General features: G+C 37.1%; 4 protein-coding genes and 1 long non-coding RNA gene across 6 annotated transcripts; 1 reads left to right on the top strand and 4 right to left on the bottom strand.

Annotated features, from left to right (window-relative positions):
* Positions 1-1,801: 1,801 nt before the first annotated feature.
* LOC112194097 (probable LRR receptor-like serine/threonine-protein kinase At3g47570) lies at positions 1,802-5,318 on the bottom strand. Its single transcript, XM_024334355.2, has 2 exons — positions 2,585-5,318; positions 1,802-2,404 (listed from the first exon to the last, which is right to left on the bottom strand). Exons 1-2 carry the CDS (start codon positions 5,316-5,318, stop codon positions 2,004-2,006), a joined length of 3,135 nt encoding a protein of 1,044 aa, XP_024190123.1. The 3' UTR covers positions 1,802-2,003.
* A 615-nt stretch (positions 5,319-5,933) lies between these two features.
* Positions 5,934-8,946, bottom strand: LOC112195336 (receptor-like protein 33). Of its 2 annotated transcripts, XM_040516201.1 has the most exons (3): positions 8,813-8,946; positions 6,638-7,075; positions 5,934-6,562 (listed from the first exon to the last, which is right to left on the bottom strand). In XM_040516201.1, the coding sequence occupies exons 2-3, from the start codon at positions 7,065-7,067 to the stop codon at positions 6,270-6,272; spliced, it is 723 nt and encodes a 240-aa protein (XP_040372135.1). In that variant the 5' UTR covers positions 7,068-7,075; positions 8,813-8,946; the 3' UTR covers positions 5,934-6,269. The 2 variants fall into 2 exon arrangements, with proteins under 2 accessions (XP_040372135.1, XP_024191519.1); XM_024335751.2 differs by having other exon boundaries at positions 5,934-7,075.
* Positions 8,947-11,530: 2,584 nt separating this feature from the next.
* Positions 11,531-14,459, bottom strand: LOC112194094 (receptor-like protein 7). The gene is made up of 2 exons (XM_040516129.1): positions 11,854-14,459; positions 11,531-11,737 (listed from the first exon to the last, which is right to left on the bottom strand). Exons 1-2 carry the CDS (start codon positions 14,288-14,290, stop codon positions 11,673-11,675), a joined length of 2,502 nt encoding a protein of 833 aa, XP_040372063.1. The 5' UTR covers positions 14,291-14,459; the 3' UTR covers positions 11,531-11,672.
* A 7,185-nt stretch (positions 14,460-21,644) lies between these two features.
* Positions 21,645-24,999, top strand: LOC112193112. Its single transcript, XM_024333148.2, has 5 exons — positions 21,645-21,984; positions 22,421-22,460; positions 22,542-22,702; positions 22,805-23,560; positions 24,359-24,999. The coding sequence occupies exons 1-5, from the start codon at positions 21,778-21,780 to the stop codon at positions 24,704-24,706; spliced, it is 1,512 nt and encodes a 503-aa protein (XP_024188916.1). The 5' UTR covers positions 21,645-21,777; the 3' UTR covers positions 24,707-24,999.
* Positions 23,607-26,226, bottom strand: LOC121052163. Its single transcript, XR_005808231.1, has 2 exons — positions 25,469-26,226; positions 23,607-25,356 (listed from the first exon to the last, which is right to left on the bottom strand). It is a non-coding gene; the product is annotated as an uncharacterized LOC121052163 (long non-coding RNA).
* Positions 26,227-26,405: the final 179 nt, after the last annotated feature.

Below are 26,405 nucleotides of genomic sequence, written 5' to 3'. Positions count from 1 at the left end.
CTTGGTTTGATTCATCTCCTAGTTTCGTTAATCAATTTTGTTTAAGAGATAAGTTGGGTCTCCCTAATTTTCGTTTTAGATGATTTCTTTTGTTTTGGAAGGCAGAATGATGTCTGTTATTCCTCATCAGTAGTACTTTACTTCTGGAATGTGCAGGATATGTCCTATCCTCTTACTTTTATTTTCCTTTACTTAAAAAAAAAAATGCTTCATCATGTACGATTGAATTCAGCACTAAATAGTGTCATCGAAAAGTAGAAACAAAATTTGCATCGGTAATTTAGTATATGGTAGAGCAATGCAACCAAAATATATTGTAGCGTCTTTTGAATAAAATTATCACTTCTGATAGCTATATTTGCTTGTAATCTTCACAACCAACAAAGCAATAAAAACAATAGGAGACTGAGTAGACGACAAAAACACAAAAATGGGGTTCTTGTACTTTTGTACTTTGTAGCAGGGCTAAAACGTCGCCGTTTGGACTTGATCAAGAAAAGTAAAGGCAAGCTAAAACGACACCGTAGTATAGAGTAAAAGCACGCACGCTTTCTTTACTCTTGATCGGAAAGGTCAAAAGAAAGCTTGAAGGGGATCAGATTTCATCCCGGAAAAGTGGAAAAAGAGGGTTTAGTAAGGTAAAGCCGGCAACTTTTACCTTTAGCTTTGGGAAAGTTTCAAACTTTACATTGCTATTTTGTTTTTCTTATAGTCGGGTTCTTTCTTTTTTTTCTGCTACTGCTTTGAAGATTGAACAATGGCCCATGTTGTGTTTGTTACAAGTCCTCATAAGTTTTTTTCTCCAAAATTAGTGAAGGGTTTATTTATCTCTTTCAGAAGGTAATTGTATTAGTTGTACAAAGGCAAGACTTGATTTGAAGCTTTCAAATTTTCAATGCTGTGCAAACCAATAGGTAGCTCAATTTAGCAAGCTTGTATGTAGCTATTTAGAACTGTCCAAATCTTTCCTGGAAAATAACTATCTATCACCAATGTCTGAAATACAAACTTAATTTTTTCCATAATTTATGGCATTGAATGGCAGAGTATGGCATGGGAGGTCAAATTTCCGTTCTGGGAGATATATATATAGTTATGGAATACTGTTGCTAGAAATGTTCACGGGAAAAAGAACCACTGATGACATGTTCAAAGATCATCTAAGTATTCACCAATTTGCAGCCATGGCTTTACCTGATCTGGTCATGGACATAGCTGACCCTTCATTGCTCCTTGAGACAGATGACAAGGATGATGACAGATCCTGCAATGACATACAAGAATTAACCAGATATCAAGATCACCCCCAAGTCAACGCAAGAAGATTTGAGGAATGCTTGGTTTCAGTGATACAGATTGGACTTTCATGCTCTGCATTGTCACCAAGAGAGCGGGTGCTTATGGGTATCATTGTCAACAAAATGAAGGCCATTAGAGACTCTTTATCTCAATTGAAGATGCAGCAGCAGCACAGAATCCAAAATTAGCCAAGTTTGTTACCTATCTTCATATTTAGCCACATCTATACAGTTTTTTTTTTTGGTCTGTGCCTCATGTATACATTTGTGTCTGCATAATATATATATGAATAGAAATAGGTATCTATGCATTACTGGAATTCATAAGGCATTGCTATTTGGTTTTTGTTTTTATTTTGTTTTGTGCTGTGGCTTTTCTATTTTTGGCTGCGTTTGTTTTGAACATGTTTTCTCATGATATGCTTGTTCAAACTCTTCGATAAATCCTACCCAAGAAAAGAATATTCTTATCCCTAGATGAAGTTTATTGTAGTGGAGGCTTGGGTAGCTCAAGTGCTCTCCTTTTAAACCGAGATTTACAGTAGTAACTATTTATTCAAAATCACATAAAACAGGCATGAAACTCAGTTACAACCATATCTACTTATTCAAACAAAATATGCTTGGAGCTTCCAAATCTTTATCTGTGTGCAAACAACCGTACACCTGATTTGGTTAGGTCATAGGTTAGCTGCTCCATCGGCTCTAGTCCACTCCAGATCCAATAAGAGTGTCTCTGACTAACTGTAACTCCTTAACAACATGACTGATATCCATTCTCCCTCTAGGTGATTCCACTGAACAAGCAACTCCAATTCTGAGTATTGCAATTAGGCACTCTTGATTTAGGTCATTTTTTCTCTGCCCCACAATGCATTTCTCTTCACTAGTCCAGTGATCGTCCTCTCCTTCCCTTCCTTCTACAAACAATGGTTCTAAAACTTCTGATATGTGTTCAGGCAATGCATTCTTAACAATATTATGGAGCTGCAGTCCGTCTTTAAACATGTCATCAGTGGGCTTCTTCCCTGTGAACATTTCTAATAAGAGTATACCAAAGCTGTACACATCGCCGTAAGTTGTGACCTTGCTTCCCATGCCATACTCTACATGTTTGTAGCTTTGATTATTACAAGTGAACAACTTATAAATCTATTAAATGTATTTGGCTCTTTCCTGTGATTAGTTCAATTGCATCGTAAACATATTTCTAAACTTTCGTGTAGAATGCAAGTTGCTAACAAAATTTGAATAGAATTGAAACATATTAGAGTAGAGCTATATACCTGGTGCAGCATAGCCAACAGTTCCCTTCAGTCCTACTGAGCTGGTTTGATTGATAGGAGATCTACTTGAAGCTTCTGGAATGAACCTGGCCAACCCAAAATCACCCACATGTGCAGTCATATTATTGTCGAGTAGGATATTGCTTGGCTTCAGATCACAGTGAACGATCTGTTCTTCGCAATGGTGATGAAGATAATCCAGAGCTAATGCCACATCAATGGCAATGTTCAATCTTTGTAGAAGACTAAGCATCCTCAAGTCACCATTTAAGTCATCAGCTTCTGAAAGTGGATGTAGCCAACTCTCCAGACTCCCATTTGGCATATACTCATAGACAAGAGCTTTAAACTCATTACCTTGAAAATCAACGCTTGAGCAGGCAGTTAAGACTTTCACAAGATTCCGGTGCCGAATACTTCTCAAGGCTTCACATTCAGCTGAGAAGCTTTTTAGAGCACCTGGTTGATATAAGTAGAGTACCTTTATTGCCACAACTACTTCATCAAGAATCCCTTTGTAGACAGAACCAAAGCTACCAGAACCAATTAGGTTGGCAGGAGAAAATCCTCTGGTAGCTTGAAGGAGAGTTTCATAGGATATCTTCAAATGCAATTCCTTAGTTGATGAAGCTTCTGTAGAGGGTGGTGTTTTGGCCTTCCTTAACCGATAAATAACTAGAACAGACATGATCAAAACTAACCCCAAAAGTCCAGAAAGCAATAAGATCATGAATTTCAGTCCTTGAGACATCTTTCTTTTCTTTGGCTTAGTAGCAGTGCAAACCGGCAATTGAAATTCAGGTATGCCTCCACAAAGCTTTCCATTTCCTGCTATTGAAGTGCCAGTTGCATTTTTGAAAACTCCTCCTGTTGGCACCTGACCCTCAAAATTGTTGAAGGAAAGATTTAAGTTCACAAGGGAAATAAGTTGAAAAAAATCAGGAATTTGGCCAGATAAGTTGTTATGCGAAAGATCCAAGTCTTGAAGACCTCTCAAGGATCTAAAAGTTGAAGGAATGGTTCCTTCAAAAAAGTTACCTTCCAAGTGAAGGTGTTCTAAGGATACACAACTACCAAGGCTACTGGGAATTTCTCCTGACAATATATTCTCAGAAAGATCCAAGTTCCCTAGATTTTTCAAGTCTCCAACTTTTGAGGGCAAGGAACCAGTCAATCGGTTTTGAGAAAGGTTTAGGGAAATGGTCAGAGAAGAAAGGCTCATAACTTTTTCTGGTATGATTCCATTGAGATAATTCTGAGAAAGGTCTAGCTCTTGCAAGTTTGAAAGGTTCCCAAAACTTGAGGGAATAGTACCTGTGAAATGATTGTTTTGAAGATAGAGAGCATACAATTGACTCATATTGGCTATGGATGATGGAATTTGGCCAGAAAACTTATTTGCAGATAAATCTAATCGCCACAGCATCCAGAGGTTACCAATAATTGCAGGAATCCCACCACTGAAATTGTTCTTCTCCATCATCAGTTCTGTCAGATTAACAAGGTTCTCAAATATTCCCGTAGGGAAGCTTCCAGATAATTGGTTTCTTCCCAGTCTCAGTGACACAAGTTGGTTTGAGAAGTTGGACATGGAATCTGGCAACACCCCTCCAAATTGGTTATCGCTTAAATCAAGCATTTGTAAGTTCCTGCATTTGCTCAAAGAGTTAAAGAAACTCAAATCATTTGCTTGTACTGTGCCCAAGGAATTCGAAGCAAGAATCAGCCACCATAAACTAGTTAGGCCTCCAAAATCAATTGCAACTTCTCCAGTGAAATTACTCCCATTGACATCTAATTCAAGAAGATTTGTCGCATTGGACAGTGATGCTGGTAAGGTTCCAGTGAAGAGATTGTGACCCAAATTTAAGACTAGCAAGTTAGGAAGAGTGAAACCCAAGTCTGAAGGCAAGTTCCCCTGCAGTTGATTGTATGGTAAACTAAGCCTTGTAAGAGAAGAAAGGTTGTAAATTGAGGATGGGACCATACCAGAAAATTGATTAACCCCAAATCCAAGGAATTCCAAATTCTTCAAGCGGCCCAGTGACTCCGGTATCTTTCCCTCCAAGTTGTTAACTGCCAGAGACAGAGATCTAACAGAGGAAAGGTTGCCTACAGAACTTGGAAGCGGTCCACTTAGGCTGTTGTAGTGAAGTTGAACTCTCTCTAGCTTTTGCAATGAGCCTAATTCAAATGGGATTTTCCCAATTAACTTGTTGAAGCCTAAACGAAGCCAGATTAGACTAGAACAATTTGAGAGATTTGGTGGGATTTCCCCAGAAAATGAATTGTTGGAGAGGTTAAGGTATTTGAGCCTGAATAAATGGCCAATTTCTTGTGGGAGACTACTGTGGAAATTGTTGAGTTCAAGGTTGAGGCCAGAAAGGAAAGTGAGGTTTCCTATATGAGGAGAGAGTGAGCCAGTTAACTGATATGAGCTCAAGTTCAAGGTCATGACTCTTTGGTGACGAAGACCGCAAGTCACACCTGTCCAGTTGCAGAAATGGAGAGAGTCATTCCATGAGCTCAAAATGCTATTTGGGTCTTTGATGATCTGAGCTTTAATGGCAAGTAAGGCTAGCCTATCGGTCTGATTGGATTTGGAAATGATGGTGGCTGCAGAAGTAGAATATGGTGAAGGCAACAAGGTGATGATGAACAAAGATGGGATGAGCAGATTAATTAAAATTGAGAAATGTGGTGTGGAAGTCCTATATGGAAGAAAAAAGGCCATTGGAACTTGCTGGTTGCCTGGTTCTGAGTGCTGAGAAGCCAAGTGATGGAGAAAAAGGAGACTGTTTATTAACATTTAAGAGGCATGGGCAATGTTTGAATATTTGACTTGGTGGGAATCAAAATCTCCTTGGATAGGAGTTTTGCCTTCTGGATAGGTAGTGCAAGTTGGTCCTTATTGTGGTGACAAATTTGTCTTGTCAGGACTCAAAAGCCATGTTAAGCTCAGTACTGGTTTACTTGCTTAGTCATCCGTCACCTTCCTTATATAAACCATGCAATATTTTGTGTTTTAATATGGGTATGGACCATGCATTATGCTTTCCCAAGTGTGAAAGCGCACACAATGATTCAATGAACATTCACCAGAATGGTGGGCTATATTATGAAGTTTCCTATATTGGTGCCCACAGGGTTTGGTTAGGGTGGTCGACAACTTCAATAGTTTTTAGTGGTGGACTTCGGTTGAGATAGGGCGATGGCAAAGTTATCCGGTAGTTGCTGTGCTTACAAATTCTGCAGCTGTTGATGACTTGGAGAGCTACAATCCAAGGCTCCGAGTCAGATTAGTTCCCACTTCCCACAATATATCAAGCTCTACCACTGCCATGTAACTCTGCATTGACCATGAGCTAGTTTAGCCCAAACTGTCATCGTCTGTTTGTATTAACAACTGTGTAATAAGTATTTTACGGATTCCAAATTTTATGTTCGAACTCTAAAGAGCGGGATCCTCTTTTTACCGGATGGTTAATGCTTGGTGAAACTTCAGACATAACGAGGAAAAGAACTGTAAAGAGCGGGATTGTTCTGTTATTGTTCAGGTGAGTAATTTAATCATTACACGTCATGGCTTGGCTTTCCATGATTTTGTGTGACCATATTACAAAGATGACTAGAGCAGAATTGAACTTAAATGTGACAGCAGAAGCAGATTTCTAGAGGGAAAGAACTAGAGTGAGCTCCGGCCACAATTGAATCCGGCTGCATTGCTCTCCATACTCGGTTCAATTTCTCTGTAATTACCACATCTTTCTTCCAACTGAGGGAATATCTTAACGAGGATGTTAAACATAGTTCTGTAGTACCATTTCCTCCATCTCTTGCAAAACAAAAGTGATCCGATCGCCATTCCGATTCCACATGTAAATCCAATTTCAGCACTGATAAGATCCCAATAGATCTCACCTCCAGAATTTTGATGGCTTCCTTCTAATGTTGGTGATGACAACACTGGTCTGTTTTCTGCTGTCAAAGGTGGCCCATATAATCCTTTATTACCTACAAATGAAGCTTTCGAAAATGTTGAAATCTGAGTACCTTTTGGGATCTCCCCAACCAGTTGATTGTATAACACATTCAAGAATGAAAGGAAAGAAAGGTTTGCAAGCTGTGGTGGAATTTGGCCGCCCAGGTTGTTCTGTGAGATGTCTAAGGACTCAAGTTGTTGCAAGTTTCCTAATGATGATGGGATTTCACCTGTAAAAACATTATCCGACAGGTTGATAACATGTAAGGATTTCAATTCTCCAACTTCCTCAGGTATTGGTCCGTTGAACTTGTTGCATGAGAAGTCAATTGAGGTGAAGACAGGTAGAATCTTTACCAACTCCATATCTATGCCTTTGCTAGTCACAGTAATTGCATCCTGATAATTAACCTGATGAAAATACTGGTTGTGAAATTGAAGGTGACTGAGCTTTGATGCAGCATCATCTTTGTTAGCCATCATTGCCTGCCAGGTCGACATAGATGATCCTGGAAATCACCATCAAAATTGTTGTTAGCTAAATCTATGATCTGAAGCATTGGCCACGTGCCATTAGTCTTGGGACATCCAATGTGTCCATAAAACTTATTGGACTGCAAAGCAAGGACACGCAAAGTAGATATGTTCTTCAAAAAGCATGGAAAGGCATCTGTTAACTGATTGTTTCCGAGAATTAAAACCTCCAGCTTCATGCAGTTGGCTAGAGATTTTGGAAATTGTCCTTAATTGTATCTGATTTCCACTCAAGTCTAGACTTTGTAAGCTGCAACTTTGAGGAAATTTATCAGCAATATAATCTGTAAGATTGTTTCTCCTCAAATTAAGCACTGCAAGAGGTTTCATTGTAGTCAAGCACTGAGGAAAGCTGCCGCTCAATGAATTATTGGACAGATCAAGAATCTTGAGAGATTGTGAATTGCATATTGACCTTGGAATGATCCCATGGAGGTTATTGCTTGCAACAGAGAAGAATATAGTGTCACTAGTGAAACATGCACCAATGTCAGCCGGAATGCTAGAGCTGAAATTATTCCTGGAGTAATCTAGAGCCAGAACATGAGGTGATGAGAGAACTGGGATTTTCCCCTGGAGCTGATTAGAATGAAGGTCAAGCACACGTAGATTACAAGGCATTGGATTCAGTAAAGGACCTTCTAAGAGGTTCAGGGAGTTGGAAAAAAGATTTAGAATGTAGAGTTTACTGAGCCCCCAAATCGATATACCTGCCATGTATGTAGGTGTCTGAGAGGTCCAAATGCTCCAATTTGGATTGATTTCTCAAAAACTCTGGGAATGGACTTCTCAACTTCCCTGAAGCCAACCTCAAGACTCTAAACTGGGGAAAGGAGGAATGCGAGAAGTTGGTAGCATCAAGACTAAGCAACAGGCTGTTGTATGAAAGGTCAAGATAAGAAAGATTTCTGAACTGATGAAGACTATTGATAGCAAATGTACCATTCAACTTGTTTGACTCGAGTGCGAGACTCTGAAGTCCTCGGATGTTATGTATAGACATTGGTATTTCCCCTTCCAAATCATTGCTACGCAGAACAAGAAATTCCAGAAAGCAGGAAGAGAAATTAGAAATTTCATGGAATTGACCAGAGAATCGGTTGTTGGAAAGATCTAGACTATAGAGCAAGGGCAGGGAAAATAGAGATGATGGAATATTCCCATCAAGCATATTGAAACCCAAGTTGAGATTGACCAAGTTAGTGAGGTTTTCCCAGCGAGTGGAATTAATAGGTTAGACCATTATTGTAAGAAAGATCTATCATGGCCAGATTCTTTGCCCTACTGAATGATGGAACTGCATTGTTAATACAAGGATGTATAAACTCCAGACAGATTATAATCTCTACATAAACAAGAACAGAGAATATGCATAACACAACAACATTGGTCACGCAGTGAAAACCTCAATCGAGATCAAAAACACTGCGGGGCTCTAACTCTTGAGAACCCAATGATTCACTAATCAAAACAGATTACACATTTAACTCTGGGATTGCAATGACTGCTGCAATCCTTACTGGACAGACACACCAGTTGTTTTACAAACTGTTTTCAACATGGAACAAAACAGAGCAACAAAGAGACGACTCTTTTACAACCAAATGATTGAAACTCAAAAATCACAGAACTTGTATATTTATACAAGAAAGAAATCAGCAAGAATGCTTCAGCTTGGTTCAAGTAAGATCACCAGATGTAGATGCACTTACTTTCATCTTAGACAGCAAAGACTTCATGATTGCATCGAGTGGACAGCAAGACGAGATGGGAACCAATTGCTTCCCACTTCCGTGTTCATCATTGGACAGCAAGGCGAGATCGAAATCAATACAGCTACTTCCTCCTTTTCTTATTCTTTGACAGCAAGGTTGTGAAGATGGAAAACGTAGCTGCTATTTTCTTCTGATTCTTTTTCGACCGTGAGGATGTGTAAAATGAAAGAGAGCACATGACTGAAAGGAAGAAGACTAAAAGAGAACCTGCAATTTTCTTCAGCTTTTGGTATTTTGAAGAACCGATCTGATTTTGATGTTCATGCTTAAAAAGCATGTCTCCCACCTCTCCTCTTTTCGAGTCTTTGCTTAGAGCAACAGAAACCAAAGATAGCAAGCTTTCTCTTAGTTCACGCCTTGACAGCAAGACCACTATATGATGTTTAATTAATCCTCCATGCTGTTGAGGCTCTTTGACCGCATTATCTTCATAAAGTAATTAAAACAATTTATGCATGTTTGGTCTCCGAGTGCATGATGAAAAAGCAAAGCAACACACATGCTTTCAACAGCTTTTCTCAAGGAATTAAATAAAGTACTTTTGAACTTCACACATGGTTAATGTGGTAGAGTTTTGTGGCCGGTGGAATGCCAATACTTTAATACTAACAAACTGCACCGTTAAGGTAGTTAAAAGACATTGACAATTGCACCAGTTGTGTAAGGTTTCCTATTGACATTGCGATTGATCCACTGAAACTGAAATCTGCAATATCTAGAGTGGACAACTTTTCAAGGTTAACAATAGAGTTTGGTAACGTGCCCGAAAAGTTTGTCTCACTTAGAACCAAGGACTGGAGAGATCCATTGTTTGGAAATTCTGGCAAGGAACCTTGAAGTTCCGGATTATAAGAAAGGTCAAGAGTTTCTAGAGAAGGTACCCGAAAGAACTCTTTTGGAAATACCCCAACCAAGTCGTTAAAGGCCAAATTGAGGCTTTGAAGATGTTGAAGATCAACGAGATTGCTGGAATTTTCAATTCCAATGGAGATACCTTTGCGGCTGAGGTCCAGACCGATGACAATCCCAACGGTGCTGCAAGTAACACCGACCCAAGAACAACAGTCGGTACTTGAATTCCAAGAAATAAGCTTGGAGGATATAGAAGAATTGTATACAAGGCTATTCTTGAAATGGAGCAATGATAGTTGCTGGTCTTCCTTACACTGCAGTCTTTGAACTGCAATGATCAAGAAAAAGAAGAACTGGAGGAACGGTTTCATTTTAATTGGGTAATCTTTTTTAGGCTGATTATCAAATGAAGAACTGGTAATGTTTGTGTGTGACTTTAATATAAAGGTGGTCTCCATGATATTTATCTTGGATAATTAACTAGTCAAATTGGTTTAGGAATTTTACCTCTCTGGCTGGGTATGTCTTTAAGGTCTTCCCATGTGACTATAAGACTGTTTTATTCAATGTTGCTCTCCTGATTTCAATTTGGGTGGCTGATGACTGAAATTAAATAAGCAACAACAGGAAGTCATCAGATGACTTGCGACTTATATTGGCACTTCGATGATCCAGGTTCAGTTTCCAGCCTTACTTTTGTCTTTCTTGCAGCACAAGGCTTCTAAATAGTACTCTATCTGTATGGACTGTAACAGTACCAGTTTTAAATTACACCAATCCATCTGTACAAAGAACTTTGGAATGAGTACAGCAAGGGATCCGAAATTTGTATGATATGGGATTTTTCATCATAGACTTCAAAATTCTACCATGTAAAGCCCAACCATAGTTTTTGTTCCTTAAACATTGTCCTCCAAAGACTGCAAACAAGCTGTAACTATTTAACTCTTACAATGGACGCTAGACAATTATGTTACTAGCATATAAAACATAGAAGCCTCAGTTTCTTCCTTGATAGGTGGAAAATGCCCAAGTTTACCCTGTCAATCATAAGACAAATGAAAATATCTGCAGTACTACACCATTTTGCACATTTCATGGGTTAAAAGTGAGAGGTGGTACAACTTCTGTTATGAAAGTTATAGCAACCTTTTAACCATGACTTTCAATGTGTAGTTAAATCCAATCATTTGAATACTTTCCAAAACAAGAAAAATCTAATGAGACTAGATAACTTTCTTATTTGAACCATCTCACACCACATAGTATTCCATAAATATTAGGGTTACGAAGATGACTAATGCATAACTAAATTAACATGTGATAGCAGAAGCACATTCTTATTTCTTAGAGTACTAGTAAACAGAAAGAACACCAAGGTGAGCCATGAGCTATATGGAAACTAGCTGCACAGCTTTCACAATCATTTCAACGCCTCCCATACCGTTGATGGATGGAAACATGTCTTCTGTGATTGCCAAATCTTTGTTCTAGCTGAGGGAATATCCTAACAAGCATGTTATACATAGCCATGTAATACCACTGCCTCCATCTCTTGCATAAGAATAGTGACGCAATGGCAACTCCAAAGCCAGATGCAAATCCAATTTCAATACTGATAATATCCCAATCAACCTCGTGTCCAGAAATTTGACTGCTTCCTTCTATTGTTGGTGGTGATGTTCCCGCTGTGTTTTCTTCTGTTAAAGGAGGTCCCCATAGATCTTTATTTCCTTCAAATGAAGTTTTTGGAAATGTTGAAAACTGAGTACTTGTAGGAATCTTCCCCACCAGTTGGTTGTTTGAGAGATTCAAGAATGAAAGGAAAGTAAGCTTCGCAAACTGTGGTGGAATTTCACCGCTCAGGTTGTTCTGCGAGAGGTCTAAAGACTCAACTACTTGCAAGTTACTTAATGATGATGGGATTGCACCTGTGAAAGCATTATTAGACAAGTTGAGGACACGTAATGATTTGAGTCCTCCAATTTCCTCTGGTATTGATCCATTGAACTTGTTGCATGAGAAATCAATTAAGGTGAAAACAGTTAGAATCTTTGCCAGGTTCATCTGTAAACCTTTGCTACTAACTGTAACTGCATCTCGATAAATAATCACATAATGCATACCTCCCTGCATTCCAAGGTAATAGCGATTTGATGCAGCATCATCTTTGTTGGCTATCATTGTTTGCCAGGTTGACAAAAATCTTCCAGATATTTCACCATCAAAATTGTTGTCAGCTAGGTCTATAACCTGAAGCATTGGCCAAGCTCCATTAGTCTTGGGACAACCAGTGGGTCCATAAAAGTTATTGGACCGTAAACTAAGGAGACGCAAGGTGGATATGTTCTTCAAGAAGCATGGAAAAGTATCCGTTATCTGATTGTTTCCGAGGTTTAAAACCTCCAACTTTGTGCAGTTGACAAGAGATTTTGGAAGCTGGCCTTCTAACTGATTTCCACTTAGGTCTAGACTTCCCAAGTTACAATTCTGAGGTAATGCATGAACATTTGTAACATTGTTTCCACTTAAATCAAGTACTGCTAGGCTACTCATTGTAGTGAAGCACTGAGGAAGAGTGCCAGTGAAGGAATTATTGGATAGATCAAGAACCTCAAGAGCTGCTGAATTGCAAATTGATCCGGGAATGATCCCATTGAGGTTATTGTTTCCAACAGAGAAAAATGAAGTATACCTAGAGAAATCTGCACCAGTCGGTATGCCAGAGCTGAAATTATTGCTGGAGCAATCCAGATAATAAGAAGAGAAATTTGGGATCTGCCCTTGAAGCCTATTGTAACTGAGGTCCAGCAACCACGGAGAGGTGACATTGAGTAAAGGACCTTCTATAGTTCGTAGGGAGTTACAGGAAAGGTTCAGATGATGAAGATTAAGCTTCCAAAGCCAGTTAGGTATCATGCCAGGTATCAGGTTATTTGAAAGGTCCAGAAAGGTCAATTCGGATTGATTTCTCAAGAAATCAGGGAATGTTGTCAACTTTCCTGAAGCCAACATCAATTGATAAAGTTGAGGAAATGAGGAATAAGAGGAATTGGTAGCATCATAACTGAGCACCAAGCTATTCTCTGAAAGATAAAGAAACTGAAGATTTATGAGCTTGTGAAGACCATCAAGAGGAAATGAGCCATTGAGACTGTTTGAATTAAGAAGAAGTCTCTGAAGTCCTCTGAGATTAAAGATAGACATGGGTATTGGCCCTTCAAGATTGTTGTCACTGAAGTCAACAATTTCCAACAAGTAAGAAGAGGCATTGCAAATTTCAGGGAATTGACCAGAGAATTGATTGTGGCCAAGATCTAAGCTCTTCAGCAAGGGAAGACAAAACAAAGAGGATGAAAGGTTCCCTTGAAGCATATTATTACTTAAGTTGATAGTCACTAGGCTAGTAAGGTTTTGCCACTGAGTGCAACTAATATGACCAGTTAGATCATTGCCGGACAGATTTATTTCGGCCAGATTTTTTGCGCTACTGAAGCATGGAATTGAACCAGTAAACTGATTCCCTGACAAGTCAAAATGAACCAATTTTGTAAGGTTTCCCATTGACCTTGGAATTGATCCAGTAAATTTGCATCCTGTAAGATCTATTGTTGACAACATATTGAGGTTTCCAATGGAGTCAGGTAAGACCCCTGAAAAGTTTGTCACAAATAGGTTCAAGGACTGAAGAGATGCATTCTTTGAAAATTCGGGCAAGGAACCACCAAGACCATAGTTAAAGGAAAGATCAATAGTTTGTAAAGAAGGTACCTGAATGATCTCTTTTGGAAATGTTCCCTGCAAACCACAGCTACTGAGACTCAAGGTAGTCAAGTTTGTAAAGTTGGCAATGAATCCAGGAATGGGAGAAGATATCTTGTTAAAATCCAACCGAATCACGGATAGAGATGAGAGCTTAGCCAGGGACTTGTCAATAGGGCCTGAAAGATGACAGTTGGATAAGCTCAACACCTTCAGGTTTGGCAGTGATGATGATATGGCTAGGGACCAGTCACTTCTCTGTGACAATATATTCACATTGTCAAGATATAACTCTGCAAGTTTCGTGAGGTTCTGAACCAGCAAGCTCAAATTCTGGATCTCAAGTCCTTGATTGGAAATATCAAGGATAACCAACTTTGTCAACAATGAAATGTCAATGGGAATTTTCCCTTTATAACCAGCAGAGGATAAGTTTAGGTACCTCAAACCTGTGAGCTTTCCGGTTGCAGATGGAATTTGAGAGCCAGTGAAGTTGTTAAAGGCCAAACTGAGGCTTTGAAGATGTTGAAGATCAAACAAACTGCTAGAGTTGTCGATTCCACCTGAGATAGACTCGCGGCTGATGTCAAGAGCAACAACAGTCCCGTTAGTACTGCAAGTTACACCCGACCAAGAACAGCAGTCGGTTCTTGAATTCCATGATACAAGCTTGGAGGAAAGAGAAGAATTAAAAACGAGGCCATTCTTGAAATCGAGCAACGTTAGTTGCTGGTCTTTGGTACACTGCTGGCTGTGAACTGCAGCGATCAAGAAAAGGAAGAAAGGCAGCAGAGTCTTCATTTAGGTAAATGCTGGGGTATCGTGATGGAACGCAGTGCTGCTAATGGTTATATATATATATATATATATATGTGTGTGTGTGTGTGTGTGTGTGTGTGTGTGTATGGTTTGTCACCATTAGAACTGACTTGGAGGTCTTCTCATATCGATCTTTACTCGTCAATTACGACGTCTCTACGGTCTTTTCTGTTCGGCCATGAAATTTCCTGTCAAGTTCTGGGTTGCAAGTGGAATTATTATATATAAAGCCGAAAGTAGTTCGTAAAACTAAACAGGATCCTCTACCCCCCATATTCTATAGCTGAATATTCAGTGCTTTCTGTTATAATACCGGTGGCTATATACCAGAAGTATTGGTAAAAGTTAAGAATTTAATAAGGCAACTTGAAGAAATATAGTTCTAATGAGTCACAATCACATGATTTGAATCATAATTAATTAATATGCAGAAACTAATACTTGTCCAAACTCCAAAGAATATGCATGAGCTTATAATGTTACTTGAATTTTCTTTGAAGCTTGAGTAGATCGAGTGCGGCTAGCTCTGATTGACTTGAGTGATGAGCTACAAACCCTGTACTAATATTAGAGGATCACATAGAAATAGGAGGTTTTCCACTTTCTTAATTAATGATAAAACTCATTTGTTTACCAGATAAGGTAACATATCACTTTTCTTTGGATCAAAATAATTTTATTCTTGCTTTGGCTAAAAACAATTTCAACAATAAGAATCAAAGGAGTACATTCATTCGGGCAATGATATAGGGCCTCAATGAGGCCTAAGATTTGTGGCCTCAATCCTAGGTTTCAAGTCATGTCACATATACACCTCATTAATTTGTCAAATCATGTCATGTCATTCTTGAATAAAAAGACTATCTTATCCTTTCAAAATCTAATGGCTCTAAATTATTTTAGCTTTCTTCTAGAAAAGATACATTATTATTTTTTTTTTTTATTATATACATATAATTCGTCTAAAAAAATTATATTGATATATTTTTGTGAATATATATATATATATATATATATATTTATTTATCTATAATTAGTCAAATATATATATATATATATATGTATGTGTGTGTGTTGTTGAATTTATAACGGCTCTAAATTATTTTGACTTTCTTCTAAAAAAAATAATTGTTTGGTTTTTTTCCTTTCTTTCTTTTTCATTATTTTGGATTTTTTTTTCATTATACATATCCAAAAAAAAGTATGGGTATATATATATATATAATTCGTCCAAAAAATTTATATATTTTCGATGGAGAATTAATGTGGTGTGTGTATATATATATATATATTAATATCGTAATTATAATCCATAAAATCTGATAAATTGAAGTAATATTTAAATCTTTTAATAAATAAATTTAATAAAATTAATGGAAGATTATTTACCTTACATTAACAAGTTAACTTGAAAAGTCAAAAATTAAATTGGATTCACAAAAATGGAAAGAAAATGTATTTAAATCGTAATTTTAACTCATAAAATCTGGTGATTGAAAACCTAGATATCTAAATTGATTGGGAAGTTGATATCTGAAAAGAAATTGCTTAATATGGAATAGAATATATTGCACATGAGAAAATTAATTTTTGAAAGTATACTTGTTTTGTTGATCCCAAATTTTTCAATAGACAATAATGATTTTTAAATGTGAATGATAGCTTCTATTTTAGTGTAAATATGTCATTAGAAAAAAGTTCCAAGTGAACTCTACTTGTTCATTATTAGCTACTTAATACTTTTTTGTTAGTATAAGACATGTTAGTACTTAACTGACTTTCAATTTCAACGTGAATGATATATGGCTTCAATTATAGTGTGAATATGTTATTAGGGAAAGATTCCCCGTTGAACTTTACTATTAGCTACTTAGTACGTACTTACTTGTTCGTGCAAGACACACTAGCTTATTTTAAGTTTCAATGGATGATAGCTTCTATTTTGATGTGAACATGCCATTCGGGAAAGGTCTCCGGCCAGTAAACTTTACTGGCTCATTATTAGCTACTTAGTACTTATTGTTCGTGTAAGACATGCTAGCTAACTTTAAATTTCAGTATCGATGATGACTTCTATTTTAGTGTAATTATGTCATTAGGAAAAGGTCCCCAGTGAACTTTACTAGCTCATTATTGGCTACTTAGTACTTATTTGTTACTGTAAGACAATGTAGAAGATGACTTCTATTTTAGTGTAATTATGCCATTATAAAAAGATCCTCAGTAAACTTGACCAGCTCATCATTGGCTACTTAATACTTACTTGTTTGTACAAGACATGTTAGCTCTTTCAATTTCAGTAGATGATGGCTTCTATTTAAGTATGAATATGTCATTAGGTAAAGGTCTCAAGTGAACTCTACTGGCTGATCATTGGCTACTTAATACTTATTTGTTACTGTAAGACATGCTAGCTGACTTTAAATTTCAGTATGGATGATGATTTCTATTTCAGTGTAAATATGCCATTAGGGAAAAGTCTCCAATAAACTTTACTGCCTCATTATTAGCTACTTATTACTTATTTGTTCGTGTAAGACATGTTAGCTGACTTTAATGTTAATATGGACGATGACTTCTATTTTACACCTTCCTTAATTGCACTTTTTGTTTTATTATTACTGTGTTATACACCTATTGTTCATTGAATTTCTACATAGTATTAATAACATTATGAATGTTTTTTCATGTAAAAATAAACGAACAGTTGTATTAATGAAGTCTCACTTGACCTTTATGGAACACTTCCTAGTGTTGCGTTTGGATGCGACAATATTAAATTATCGAGAAATTTTGAAATGATGGAATCTAGAATTTTATCAATTCAATTTATTAATGATATTTTCTTACCTCTTCAATTACCAGATTTCATAGGTTTTAATTACGACTTCAATACATTTTCTTTCCATTTTTGTGGATCCAATTTAATTTTTGACTTTTCTAATTAACTTGTTAGTGTAAAGTAAACTAATCTTCCATTAATTTTATTAAATTCATTTATTAAAAGAGTTGAATATTACTTCAATTTACCAAATTTGATGGGTTATAATTAAGATATTAATATATTTTCTTTCCATTTTTGTGGAATCAATTTTAAATTTGACTTTTTTTCTAATCAAATTTTTTTTTTAAATTTTGTGATTTAGAATTATGACATTAATATATATATATATATATATTTATTTATACCATATTAATTCTACATCGAATATACATTTATAAATTTCTGTATGAATTATATATATACATATATAATATAAATATATATATACATATATAATATAATTATATATATATATATGTTTGTGAATATATATATATATATATATATATTTATACACACAAACACATATTTGTATATAATTTTTTTTGACGAATTATATATATATATATATATATATATAATTATATATATAACGAAAAAAAAGAAAAAGAAAAAGAAACCAAAATAATATATTTTATGTTTAGATGAAAACCAAAATAATTTATAGCCATTAGATTTTGGAATGATAAGATGGTCTTTTTGCTCAAGAATTACATGGCATGATTTGACAAATAGGTGATGTGTGTAGGTGACATGACATGACACCTAGGATTGAGGCCACAAATCATTTTCCCATTCATTATTTGGCTTTCAATAGGTAGCTTACTCCCAAAACATGTTCGTAAACTTTCAATATAACTACTTAAAATTTTCAGAAAGAAGTGAAATCTAATGAGACAAGATAATTTTCTTTTTCCTTATCTGAAGATAATTTTCTTATTTGAACCAGCTTACACCACACTATATTACAAGATGACTAGCTATGGCAAAACTAAATTAAAATGTGACAGCAGAATCACATTCTTATAGACAGTACTAATAAAAGAAAGAACACCAGGGTGAGCAATGAGCTATATGGAGCTAGCTGCACAGCTTTTACAATCATTTCAATGACTCTCGTACCTTTGATGGATGGAAAGATATCTTCTGTGATTGCCAGATCTTTGTTCTAGCTGAGGGAATATCTTAACAAGCATTGTTATGTAGTACCACTGCCTCCATCTCTTGCAAAAGAATAGTGACGCATTGGCAATTCCTAAGCCAAATGAGAATCCAATTGCAACACTGATAACATTCCAATCAACCTCATGACCAGAAACTTGAGGACTTCCTTCTACTGTTGGTGGTGATGTTCCCACTGTGTTATCCGCTGTTAGAGAAGGCCCCCATAAATCTTTTTTCTTCATTTACAGGGATTTTGGAAATGTCAAAAACTGAGTACTTGCTGGAATCCTGCCCACCAATTGATTATTTGAGAGATTCAAGAACAGAAGGAAAGTGAGCTTTACAAACTGTGGTGGAATTTTGCCGCTCAGGTTGTTCTATGAGAGGTCTAAAGACTCAACTTCTTGCAAATTACTTAATGATGATGGAATTGCACCTGTGAAAGCATTATTCGACAAGTTGAGGACTAGTAGTGATTTGAATTTCTCCAATTTCCTCGGGCATTGATCCATTGAACTTGTTGCATGAGAAGTCAATCAAGGTGAACGCAGTTAAAATCTTTACCAGGTTCATCTGTAAACCTTTGCTACTAACTGCAACTGCATCTTGAAAAAAAACCAAACCATTCATCTCCCTGAATTTTAAGATGATTTGATGCAGCCCCGGCTTCATTTGCCATCATTGCCTTCCAGGTTGATAAAGATGTTCCAAGTATTTCACCATCAAAATTGTTATAAGCTAGATCTATGATCTGGAGCATTGGCCAGGTGCCATTAGTCTCTGGACAACCAGTGGATCCATAAAAGTTGTTGGACCGTAAAACAAGGATACGCAAGGTGGATATATTCTTCAAAAAGCTTATGTTAGAGAAACTAAATCTTCTCCTAAACTCCAGCCATATGATTCTCCTCCTTTGAATACATAGGCTGTTTTGATTCTGCTATAATTGCATATCAGTTTTGATTATAGCTGTAAATAGAGTTTAATGGTTGCATTGTAACAGCAGTATCTCACTGCTATATATATATGTGTACATTTGTAAACATCAATACATCGAAATATCACTTTATACAGCTTAACTGATTTGCACTGACATCTAGACTTCTTAAATTGCAATTCTGAGGTAATTTAACATGTGTAAAATTGTTTCTAAACAAGCACATTAAGTTTTCTCATTGAGTCATTGTAGTGACGCACTGAGGAACCGTGCCAGTGAAAGAATTATTGGACATATCAAGAACCTCAAGATAAGGTGAATTGCATATTGATTCTGGAATGATCCCACTGAGGTTATTGCTTGAAATAGAGAAGAATGCAGTACCATCAGAGAAATACTCACCAATATCAGTCAGCATGCTAGAGCTGAAATTGTTCTCTGAATAATCCAGATAATAAATGAAAGGTGATAAGAACAATAGGATTTGGCCTTGAAGCATGTTGGAATGTAGGTCAATCAACCACACAGAAGTGAGATTGAATAAAGGACCTTCCATAGCTTCTAGGGAGTTACATGAGAGATATTAGTCGTTCAAGACCAATCCTCCAAATCAAGTTGGGTATCATGCCATGTAGGTGGTTCTCTAAAAGGTCCAAAAAGATCAATCTGGATTGATTTCTCAAAAAATCAGGGAATTTTCTCAAATTTCCTGAAGCCAATCTCAATTGTTCCAACTGAGGAAAGGATGAATATGAGAAATTGGTAGGTTTATAACTAAGAAGCAAGCTATTGTATGAGAGATGAAGAAGCCGAAGATTTTTCAGCTGGTGAAGACGATTAAATGAGCCATTGAGATTGTTTGAAGTAAGGGAAAATTCTTCAAGTCCTCTGAGATTAAAGATAGACATGGGTATTGGCCGTTCCAGGTTGCCGGCCAGACTCTTGTCACTGCCCTGTGGCCTGCCAAGACCAAGCCAAGGCCAAGGCTATTTCATCCGACTGAAAGAAGAGATGGGATGGGCATGAATGATTGATTGATTCCTAAAGCAAATAGGAATAGTAAAACGTAGTACAACTGTTGGGAGTGGCGTACGTTTCGTTACAAGTTACAATGCTTCATCTTTTACGATTATTTGGGGGCCTACATTCTTTTTTTTAATTTTTTGTGATATTGGGCACCTCTCAATGGACTGGGCCCAAGAACATATCGAGTCCGAAACCAACCCAAAATTGAGATATTCAGCCGACCCAAAAGCAGTTCCAGTTAACTATTATTTCCACTCCTAGGGTCGATAACCCTAATTAACATAATAGATGAGCAATAGATTTCAAATTTGAGAATTGAGACTTTATAGTTGCAGATTTGAATGGATGATGAAGATAGTGTTTTAGTTTCTCTTCGATCTAAAATGGAAAAGAATTTTTCACACCAAAAAAGTAGGTAGTTCCGATAATGAAAAAAGATAGGTAGTTGAATAGAGAACTCAAAGAGAAGGCCTGCTCACCTAAGGGACTGTGAGGGACAAGTGAATCTAACGGATGAAAATAAATGCACAGTTTTAAGTCGTTATAATTTTTGCTTTTATATTTAATACATGTGGTTGAGATGCATTTGTCCCTCACAATCCCTTAAAACTGTCCCTTACGTGAGCAAATCTGTAGAGAACCCTCTATTATTTGCAAAGACTAACAGAGTTATATGGCACGTCGAAAGCAACAATCACATTCTAAAGACTTTAAATTCATTACCCAGAACATCTCTCTATTACCGCACGACAAACTGAAAACACTTGCTCTATCTTATTGCTAAAGGGATTCAAATTTGCTCAACACCAAAGTATTACCACCACTCAATACAAATTATGTCATGTGTTATAAAACATAATTATAGTTTATCATGATGTTTTATTAAAAAATTATATTTTAAATATTAAATTAATTCTATATGACGTGACAAGTTTTAATAAGTTTGTGATATAACCACAAAATAAATGTGGTGAGCAAATTTAAATCTTTGCTAAAGTGTCCCAAAATACTCGAACGTGCCACACGTAACACGACCGTGCCGGTGCCGTGCTTCTTCCACTTAAGACACCGGCGTAGTATTTGCCACTTTCAAAGCTAACTGTTGACACTGAAACTAACGGCTGTGAATCACAGCAACGATCACGGAGTAGGACGCTAAAGGCCCCATTTCCCATTAATACTCCCATTCACTCGTGTCTGGAAACACTCTCAGGTGGTTGAGATTCTCACGTTGAGTGAAAGCCAGATTCAACCCCCAACCCCAAATCCCAGGGTGCCACCTGTCCTCTCGCCACGTGGAGTCTGATCCGCTCCTTTATCATCCCCCATTAGACCCCACTTCTATATATATATAACCGGGCTAAACCTCTCCTTCTCGCTGCTCACTTCTATTCTTGTGCCACGCCACACCACCAGAAGTGGATCACTCCAGAACAAACAGGTGACACAGACACCTTCTTATAAGCCAAAAAACAAAAGGGCTTAAAAGCATCCACTCTTGTGAGTTGAGAGCGAGTTATGAAAACGTTGGCGAGTCCGAGTTCGAGGGTGCTCTTGGAAATTTACAGGGACAGAGAGGCTGGCTTGGTGAACAGGGTTGAAGAAGCTTCGTGCTTTTTCAGGCCTCACAAGAAAAATGGAGACTTTCGGTTCTTGAATTTGGTGGCGTTTCTGCAACAGAGAAAGCCCATCAAACCTGTTGTTTGTCTTTCATCGAAAACCCAGGTCAAATTCATCTCTTGGTGTTTGACACACAGATTTGCCTGTCATTATATTTGTTACTGTTTAGAAAAATATCCTTTTGTTATGATCACATTTTTGTTTTGATATTGATAAGAAGTTTTTGGAATCTTGTTATGATTAGCTTTTTCTTTGGTGGGATGACTTATCTGGTTGTGGAAGACTTGTTTCATATAATAATGGGAAGAAACAAAAAGGGTCATTTACAAATCTGGTTTCTTTCTTTATCAGGGTTTTAAACATTATCCATATAAGCCAACAGGGTTGATCCAAATAGAATCTCATGAAGAGCCGTTTATGTTTTATGAATTTGTTTCCATATCTGTGTAGATGATCCTGATTATTAAAGAATGCTAGTACCAAGCTTGGTTTCTTTTCTAGTTTGAAATTATCAGTCTGATTTTTAGTGTTGTCTGTGCAGGCAGAATTGGAGACTACAGATGCTCAGATTCAAGAAACATGTAAGCCTTTTTTTTTTAGTTAAGAAATGTAGGTGTCTGTCTTTACTAGCTAGTTCTCAATGACATTTCCTCGTTGTGCAGATCCAACAAAAACTATGCATGTCAAGTTCCAGTTGCAGAAAGAGTGCTCCTTTGGTCAGCATTTCCTCATAGTAGGGGATGATCCTATGTTGGGTTTATGGGACCCTGAGAGAGCAATACAGATGGACTGGTCTGATGGGAATGTGTGGTCTGTTGAGCTGGTGTGTAGAAATCCAACTAAGAAGTGTAATTTTGTTTTTCTTTTTCTTTGTAAAATTGAAACCTGAATTTGGGGTTTAATGTCTTTGTGTTTGTTTTATTAGGATATACCTGTTGGGAAATCAATCCAGTTCAAGTTCATACTAAAAGGAAGCGCAGGGAATATCTTGTGGCAACCTGGCCCAGATCGAATTTTTCAAACCTGGGAAACTGAGAACACAATCACTGTTTCTGAAGATTGGGGAGATGCTGAACTTCAGAAAATAACAGAAGAAGCACAAGTTTATAATCAAATTGAGGATTCTAATATCAACTCAGATATATTGATTCCAGAGGATGACAACTTGACTTTTCCAGAAGAGGAGCCAGTGTTTAATATAAACATGGAGTCGGCCAATGTTGATAGTTACACTGATCCAGCACAGATACCGTTAGTGGAATCATACCAGGAACAAATTGTTGCTGATAACATATCTGTCTCACAAGAGAAGCCCAAAACTTTTGTTGCTGAGAATATAACACCAAAATGGCCAAAGCAAATGATGGAACCATACGAGGAACAAATGGTTGCAAGAACTAATGCCCCAAGTGAGGATTCAGCAGCCATCCCAAACGAGATGCTGGTGGCACAGAACATTTTTGGAAATAATGGCAGAGCTGCAACAGCAGGGAACCTCGCAAGCTCAAACACTGAGGAAAGCCTAATGAACTATGAGGAAGAAGGACCTGTTCTGGTACCTGGCTTGAGTCGTGCACCAGCTGTTCCAACTGAAGAAGCAAACAAAGAGGAAGTTGAGAAACCAATGACCTTTGATGGCTCGGTTGGAGCTTATGAAGCTAAGGAACTGAATATGCCAGAGGTAACTGCTTGATGAGAGTGAAGTTCTTTTTGTCTTTTTCTTTTTCTTCTACTGCATCTGCCTCAGCCTGAAATAACACTCCATTTCAATTCCAAAAACCGCGAGTTGTCCAGGGCTAGGAGATTCTATACTATAGTTTTGGGTTACAGCTTGTATTGTCTTTGAATCTATGTTCCTATGAAGAAAAGGTCATGAAGATGATGTATGGCAAGGCAAAAATATTTCATTTCATCAATATTAACAGTCATTTAAATTGTTAGAGATATGAAAAGGAGGATGCTTAAAGTTAAAAAGCTCTTGTATTCTTCTTCCCATCAGCAATCAACAATTTTGAAGTTTAACAATACATTCTTGTAATAAAAGTTGGATTCTACAACAGTTCAAGCAATAGAAAGGCTAACAGAATTTTCTCCTACTCAATGTAAACTTGCACGAAACTATGCCGTTGAGTGATCTATCAAGCATTCCATATAATTTTTTTTTTTCTTCTGCTGCAACCCTGTGGATTTCCATATAGTTAAATTTTGCCTATACATGAATCCTATTCCTAAAACCATGTGAATGAGTACATATAACCACGCATTGTCACTGGACTACTCTATATTGTGAGTTGTTTTGTATTGATATATGATACTGATAAATTAAGACTTGTTGTCATGATGAATTATTTATCACTGCTGTGGCAATCCGCTTCTCTTCAATACCAGAAACTGATATAGATATGCTTCCATCTTTGTTAGTGCTATTGTTGATGTCTTGTTTCTGTTGCTTTACATGTACTGAAACCAATGAAATCAGCTAGAAGAGAAGCAAGAACCATACAGGGAATCACCTCAAGCAGAAACAATTGAGATGTTCAATGATAATATAGAGAAATTTGATGAAGAACTCAAGCAAAAGCCTCAACCAGCTGAAAGGGAAAATCAGTCCAAGCCTGACCTACCCTATGGCTCACCTCAAACAGAAACAACTGACATGTTCAACAATAATGAAGTGAGTTTTGATGGTGGACTCGAGCAAAAGCATCAAACTGCTGAAACTGCAGAACAGTCTGGTTCAGAGCAAATCCATGATGTCTGGCACAGTGACATGCAATGGGGTCGTAAAATACTGCAGAAACTTCTGATTACTTTCAGATTGCCTTAGTATAAATCTCTGGAATTCATGTGAGCCTGTGACTCCTGATTTGTTGCTTAAGTTTTGTGGAGGCCATCAGAGAGAGTTGGAGAAGGCCTTTTTTAACAATTTATGTAATAGTATGTACATATCGACTTTGTGCCTGTTTTGTAATAGTGCTCAGGTTTTTTATTCTTAGGTTTGTCATGTGCATACCAGGAAATCTGACTGTTTCCCAATTAGAGCCGAGTATTTTATATTTCTGCCATGAACACAGATTGATGTGTGGAATGAGGATTTATACCAAATGTAGGATTTTGCCATGAACACTGATTGTTTAAAGATTTCAGTGTTTTGTTACTTCTTTCTGATATTGTCATCAAATGAAGGGACTAGATATTCTCCGATGCAGCTTGAATTTGAAATCTTCTGTATCACTGGAGGTGTACAACTCTACAAATCTATCCATCCTTCTCGGGACCTAGCGCGTATGAGAAAGATAATCGGTTTGCTGACTCTTGCGTTTCTTCAGGTTGTACTTGAAAGTAGCATGTAGCCGGAAGGAAAGGAGTTCAGAGTGATTTTAAGATCTGTGCAACATATTTTACTGTATCCAATTCACTATGCTAACTGTGAAGACATTATCATATGGTGGAAGTGGAACACAGATAACGATTTACCTGGAAGAATCATATACTCAGTTCCAATGACTTGAGGTTGATATTAATTTATAAAGATCCGCATAGCGTACGCCATTGGGTGCTTTTCTGCCTGAATTCGAGGTCAGCTTACCTTTGAAAATCTGTGTCCAGCTGACTGTTAGATTTATAGTCCAAACCGTTCAGTCAGTGCCTCGATTTATATATTGGATATCGATAGCCACAACTTCCAACTCGATATTATCTGCACCCAATGTTTGAAGTTGTGAATCATGTTACTGGCTCACTGTTATAAGAGAGATTGTGAAGAACATAATACCCAAGTGAAAAGCTATGCAAAAAATTATACCTCCCAAGCCAGTTAATCATCTATAGTGTCCTTCCATAACACATTTTTATAATCTTCAAATGTTATGAAACAAAATGGGCATGGTTCTCAAGTATGGTCCTCTCACATGCTGTGTCACACTTAATAACTCAGTTGATTGGCATGCCAACTTGCCAAGTGAGGCTAAGGCGGGCATGGAAATGCCCATGCAAGAGAGAGACCAACGGTAGGAATGCTAAGTAACGCTGAAGATGGGGACGCACATGCCTATGAAAGTGAGGTTAACAGTGTCTCCTCAAGCGAGGTTAAGTACAGTGAAAGATGTTGTATGCTTTTTTAGATGCAGGAATCTACCACGAAATTTTCTACTCAATTACACACACACACACACCATGATTTTCCACTAAAAAGTAAAAACCATGGGAATTATACAAGGATTTTTGGCCAAAATCGCATGTTCTTATTTTCTCATCAAAATCGTCACACCTCTAAATCATGATTTTTAAGCAATGTTAGAACTAACAGAACTCAAAAATATCGCTTGATTTTTTTATTATAATTTTTTAAACTCTGAAAACTGAGAAATCCATAAACAAATTAAAAATTTTGATATTTTAGCAAACCGTCATTTGGAACATGTTCTAAAAATAATGTTTTACCAATAGTGAGATTATGGCATAGGAGAATTTCAATAAAAATAAGTGTTGACAAGAATTTGCATATTTTGACATCTCATTATCAA

This window comes from Rosa chinensis, chromosome 3 (assembly GCF_002994745.2).
Source record: "Rosa chinensis cultivar Old Blush chromosome 3, RchiOBHm-V2, whole genome shotgun sequence".
NCBI classification, from domain to species: Eukaryota; Viridiplantae; Streptophyta; class Magnoliopsida; order Rosales; family Rosaceae; genus Rosa; species Rosa chinensis.
This window is presented reverse-complemented; position numbering and strand designations above follow the sequence as displayed.

Coding starts and splice junctions, on each gene's coding strand:
- LOC112195336 (XM_024335751.2), bottom strand. CDS start 7,067: ATGTCGACCTGGCAGGCAATGATGGCTAACAAAGATGATGCTGCATCA.
- LOC112193112 (XM_024333148.2), top strand. CDS start 21,778: ATGAAAACGTTGGCGAGTCCGAGTTCGAGGGTGCTCTTGGAAATTTAC. Junction 22,461..22,541: donor TGCTCAGATTCAAGAAACAT/GTAAGCCTTTTT, acceptor CTCGTTGTGCAG/ATCCAACAAAAACTATGCAT. Junction 23,561..24,358: donor AGGAACTGAATATGCCAGAG/GTAACTGCTTGA, acceptor CAATGAAATCAG/CTAGAAGAGAAGCAAGAACC.
- LOC112194097 (XM_024334355.2), bottom strand. CDS start 5,318: ATGGCCTTTTTTCTTCCATATAGGACTTCCACACCACATTTCTCAATT. Junction 2,405..2,584: donor TGTTGGCTATGCTGCACCAG/GTATATAGCTCT, acceptor ACAAACATGTAG/AGTATGGCATGGGAAGCAAG.
- LOC112194094 (XM_040516129.1), bottom strand. CDS start 14,290: ATGAAGACTCTGCTGCCTTTCTTCCTTTTCTTGATCGCTGCAGTTCAC. Junction 11,738..11,853: donor TTACCTTGGAATGCAGGGAG/GTATGCATTATG, acceptor TCATGCAACAAG/TTCAATGGATCAATACCAGA.